This window comes from Scomber scombrus, chromosome 15, assembly GCF_963691925.1.
Source record: "Scomber scombrus chromosome 15, fScoSco1.1, whole genome shotgun sequence".
Classification (NCBI taxonomy): Eukaryota; Metazoa; Chordata; class Actinopteri; order Scombriformes; family Scombridae; genus Scomber; species Scomber scombrus.
The window spans coordinates 8944690-8949553 of record NC_084984.1 but is presented as its reverse complement, the minus strand read 5'-3'; the positions used below and the strand labels follow the sequence as shown (position 1 = coordinate 8949553).

Genomic DNA, 4864 nt, shown 5'->3' with positions numbered 1-4864 from the left:
TGCATGTCAGGAAGTGTTAAGCAACCAACTGAACGGCACAGAGATTTATCACTGCCTTTGACCATCCAACCTATGGTAGCTGTCAACACAATGCACTTCTTCTCCAAAGGTAATACGTTTTCTTTGTATTTTTCCCCCTTCACAAAGCAGCTGTTGAAGTGGTTATAAAAATGATGGAACACTAATTATCCCTGGAGAGAGTCTCAGTGGTTTTATGAATGCAGTTCAGCACAGTTTGTCCCTCTTATTATCTGCACCAGCCGGACTCTGGGAATGACATTTGTTGCAACTAACAGGATGGAGTGGCTGTTCCAGCGTTGCCAAAAAGAGGCTGTTTTCCACTCTGTCTTTCGGTCGGTTCTGCTCATGTCATGTTTGGTAAGAGGAGAGTTACTGTGATTTTTTTTTATGGACTTTGAGGATAATTTCTTACATGAAAAATGAGAGTTAAAAAACATAACTAAAGTAAAAACATAAGTAATCCACGACAAGAATTCTTGCATGTGGGAAATGCAAAAAAAATAATTATTAATTGTTTTTTCCCAACATTATTTGTGTTGGATTTATGGGCATCTCTGCTGTATGACTGGCTGTGATGCTGTGCTGTGCTGTGCAGAAGTAGGACAGATTATAAATTGGTCACTGCAACCAAGCCAAGGTCTATACTCATCTATCTGTGACAGACAGCAGCAAATAATAAGAGGATAAATACTGAATCCAATCCAATCCAAACATGGCAATCCTTTCAGAGGGTAGCAGATAATTAAATTGAGTGATACCTTCCCCACATCCAAACATAAAATAACATGAAACAGCCAAATGTTCAAATAATTTATTACAGGCATCACACAGGGATGCCACAGATGTGTTTTATAATTTTGACATGCCAACATCTGAGATGTTCATGTCCTTTATTGCACTTAATCCACCCTTCTCTAGCTTTTGGTCCTGTCCGTGTCCATGTATCCTGGGTTGTGGTCCATCGGGGTCCAGCTTCATTCGGCTGTAACAGGGAGCTATTTACCAGGCCACCATTCTGTCCTCCTCATCAACAATCCCAATGAACAGGCAGCTAAGGACATTGGCAGGTAATGTACAGTAGAGAGTGGTCACCACAGTCATACCACTGTTACACTTCTTCCAACTGATATCAGGTGACATTTTACAGTTTTTTCAGCATCTCATTACTGTAGCAGTAAAAAAACAACAACAACAACAAAACAAAAAAACTGCAAGAACAGGTTGACATTTTTATGTTAAATTAATGAGGTCAAATACCTCAGAGGAAATAGTTCAATATAGCAATAGTTGTAATAGTAGTTCGATATTTTGGGATATTTGCCTATTTCTCATCTGGAGCTTGATGACACCACTCTGCTGTCTTTATGGTTAAGGCTAGCTTAAGTTAGCATAGCCTAAAGATTGGTCCAAGTCTGTCCAATTGGAACAAAATCCACATAGCATTTCCAAAGCTCACTCAGTAACTTGTTATATCTCATTAGTTCTTTTTTTTGTACAAAAACTAAAGTATTTGTAGAGGTGATTTTTCTCTTGACAAGGCACAACAACTGCCTGGAGACTCCGCTGGTTGCCTGGCAACCTTACTGCATCAATAAGAAATAGTGCAGCCTATGTGTCAGTTTAAGTCTTTGGTATTTGTACAAATTAAACAACCAAGATATAACATGTTAATTAGTGGGTTTCAGAGGTGGTGGTTGGCAAATTTTCCTTCAGACGGCAAGCTAGCTAAGCTGGCTGTTTCCCCCTGTTTCAAGTCTCCGTGCTACACTAAGCAAACCAACTGCTTGAGGTAGCTTTGAAGAGTGAGAGTGTTATTGATCTTCTCATCTGGCTCTGCAAGAATATCAGACTTCCTTTAATCTGTATGCTAATTAAGTTATTTGGCTTTGTAGCTTGTGGTTTGCAAATTACTTTAAATGATTCAAACAATTCAACGTCAGTCAGCCAGACATAAGTTTGACTGTTCTGTCGAGAGATGAGATACAATCTTGTCAAATCCAAAACTGGTAGAGTGCTGTGTTTGCACTCTCATCTCCTTTGTTGGCATTTTAGTTGCACGGAAATGAGTTCCATCTATTTACCACGTGTCAAGACAGAAAGTAGCCACAGTGCAGTTGCCAGATATGTAAATCCCCCCTTTCAGAGTCACTGGTTAGAGTAGAGGGCACAGCCAAGCTGGTAATAAACTATAATATCAGCTAAACTGCAGCAAACTTTACTGCCTTTTGTAAAACAAATTTACTGCATAAAAGCCTTGAAGAGCATCGTAGTGAAGGGCTCAGTTTCATGCTGTAATTGATAAACAGCTGGTGGCTTGTAAGTGTTTAACTTTTCTTTCCTCTCTTTCCATCTCCGCTCCCTCCATTTCCATCTACACCCTGCCACTCTGACTTGTTTTCCAGGGCAATCATGGAAAGACGGCTGGCTGCCAGTATTAATATTCTCTCCAGGACCTCCACGATGTAAATCATATTTGACTCCCACTTGACATAACTTTCTATGCGGCTCATGCACAATCAGAAAGACTAGTTAAGTAATAATATCCTTCACATGTGCAGGCACATACACATAAATACATAAACAAATATCTAATTTTTCTTTCTAGCGCATACTGGTTACCAAGGAAACACGCCTGGGGTGAATGGGCTGAATATGAATGCTGTCATCAATAGAAACTGAGTGGCAATGAGACTTTAAAGTGGTCATATGTTTATGCATGGATTAGTGTTCCTGTTAATGCATAACTACAAAAGGAACAAGGATGGAAGAACTGAGGCTTTACAGCGAAACTGAATAAAAAACAAAATGTTAAACCTGTTACCAAACAGTGTTTCAGGCTAAAAATAAAGAATGTGGTTGGATTAGTTGAGGGGTGAGGGTGGTGGTGGAGGTGGCAGGGGGGTGTGCATTTTAGTGCAAGTGTATAATGGGGGAGTTTACGCTACATCCAGGCTTATTTAGTCTCACACCAAAAATTATTTAGACTTTTAACATCCTTGAATATGGGTTCTCAGTTTGTGTTGTGCTGTCTTTCATAATCCACAAAAAAAAGAAAAGAGGGCACCATGTTTATAGCCTCTGTGATCTACAGCAATATTGTCAAACTATTCCCGGCAGTCTTTTATGGTGCGAAACTGCCTCTTCGCTCTAAACAGTGTTTGGGCAAGGTTTGATTGCTGTGTTCCTTTGGAAAATGCAGTTTTTCAAGGAAGGGTTTCTGACAGAAGGCTCTGCAACACATACTGGTACTTTTCATCCACTGGAAATGTACAGCCCCAATGTAACTCATGCACATGTGTGGTACATGCTACAGTTTTAATGTCTTTTGTGAATGTTCTTTAGGTACTATTGGAGAGGCGAAATCCAGGAAGCAAGTGAAATTCTGATGGTAAACTCACTGAAAAAGTCCTTTGTGATCAACATGCTCTCAACATGCATGTACAGTAAGTATAACTGTAGGATGAGATGTCATTGTCATTGCAGTTGGTGAAAACAAAGACCTCCAGGATTCGGCAAGTAATAGACTATGTGAGGTGAGATTATACTTAATTTAATGCTAATTTCAAATTACTTCAAATGTAAGCTTCAAGTGCTGAATGCTGCAAACATGCATTAAAGGTTGAAAATATGCCTTTTTTTTAATAGGTCCAAATTGTGTACTTAAGTTTACTATATGTTGCTGTAGAGTTTAACCAATACGACCTCCAGGGCTGTTCTCCAAAAGCCCTGCACTGTGATTAAAAGATACATCATTTTATTCATAAAAGTACATTTTTTTAGCTGCTCACACACACACACACACACACACACACACACACACACACACACACACACACACACACACACACACACACACACACACACACACACACACACACGCACACACACACACACACACACACACACACACACACACTCACACACACACATCCTAGGTTACTGCTTATCTTATCTTATCTTATTTTAGCTTAAAAAATATTTTTAGATGTTAGACTTGTTGAAACATTTACATTCTAAAACAGGTATTTCCCATTTTTGTTATGGGTGTTTGATCATAAATTGAATTGATTTGACTGTAATGTTATGTAATGTATTTACACATACATAAGTGGAATGTCAGGTGCATGATGGACATATTCTACTTGAAATAACCGTTAGGAGTTAATCATCAACATTTCTTCAAATGCTTCTGCTTCTGTGTGTGTGTGTGTGTGTGTGTGTGTGTGTGTGTGTGTGTGTGTGTGTGTGTGTGTGTGTGTGTGTGTGTGTGTCTGTGTCTGTGTGCCTGTGTCTGTGTGTGCGTGTGTGTGTGTTTGTCCCTTCAAGGTCTGTCCACCCCTATGCAAATCCAGAAGTCCTCAGCTTCCCAGTGGAGGACGGCAGCCTGGCTTACATGAAGTGGATGGATGAAGCTATTCCAGATGACTGATACATCATTAAATCAAAGCCAATCTCAGCAGGGATCGCAGCCGAACGAGGAAACCGAGCCATGTGTACAGGCTGCTGTTTGAAGGCCTTGGATCGAAGAGTTCAGAAAGTACTCTGTTGAAAAATAGTTCAATACATGACATTTACACTATTTTGTTGCTCTGACCTTTTCACTGTAAATTCCACAATGTACTGTGGAGATTTAGAGCTTTATATCACAGCCATAGAAAAAAAAACTGGTTTTAGATTGGTTGGCTGGAAGGCATCAGTTAAAATTGTTTAACCCTTGTGTAGAGTTAACATTCTGTATACTCCCCATGTCCTGAGGGTCAAAAATGAACCACCTTCATCAAACCCCAAAAATAAAGCAGGTTCATTGAACTTTAAACCCCAAATCTAATCTATTTTGCATGAA

General features: G+C 39.6%; 1 protein-coding gene across 1 annotated transcript; it reads left to right on the top strand.

The window, feature by feature from the left end:
• Window positions 1-273: 273 nt before the first annotated feature.
• Window positions 274-4450, top strand: zgc:63972 (protein CutA homolog). Its single transcript, XM_062435277.1, has 6 exons — window positions 274-378; window positions 940-1088; window positions 2424-2483; window positions 3364-3409; window positions 3505-3554; window positions 4348-4450. Exons 1-6 carry the CDS (start codon window positions 274-276, stop codon window positions 4448-4450), a joined length of 513 nt encoding a protein of 170 aa, XP_062291261.1.
• The last annotated feature ends 414 nt before the right edge of the window (window positions 4451-4864 follow it).

Coding starts and splice junctions, on each gene's coding strand:
- zgc:63972 (XM_062435277.1), top strand. CDS start 274: ATGACATTTGTTGCAACTAACAGGATGGAGTGGCTGTTCCAGCGTTGC. Junction 379..939: donor TTCTGCTCATGTCATGTTTG/GTAAGAGGAGAG, acceptor ACCCTTCTCTAG/CTTTTGGTCCTGTCCGTGTC. Junction 3,410..3,504: donor AAGCAAGTGAAATTCTGATG/GTAAACTCACTG, acceptor TTGTCATTGCAG/TTGGTGAAAACAAAGACCTC.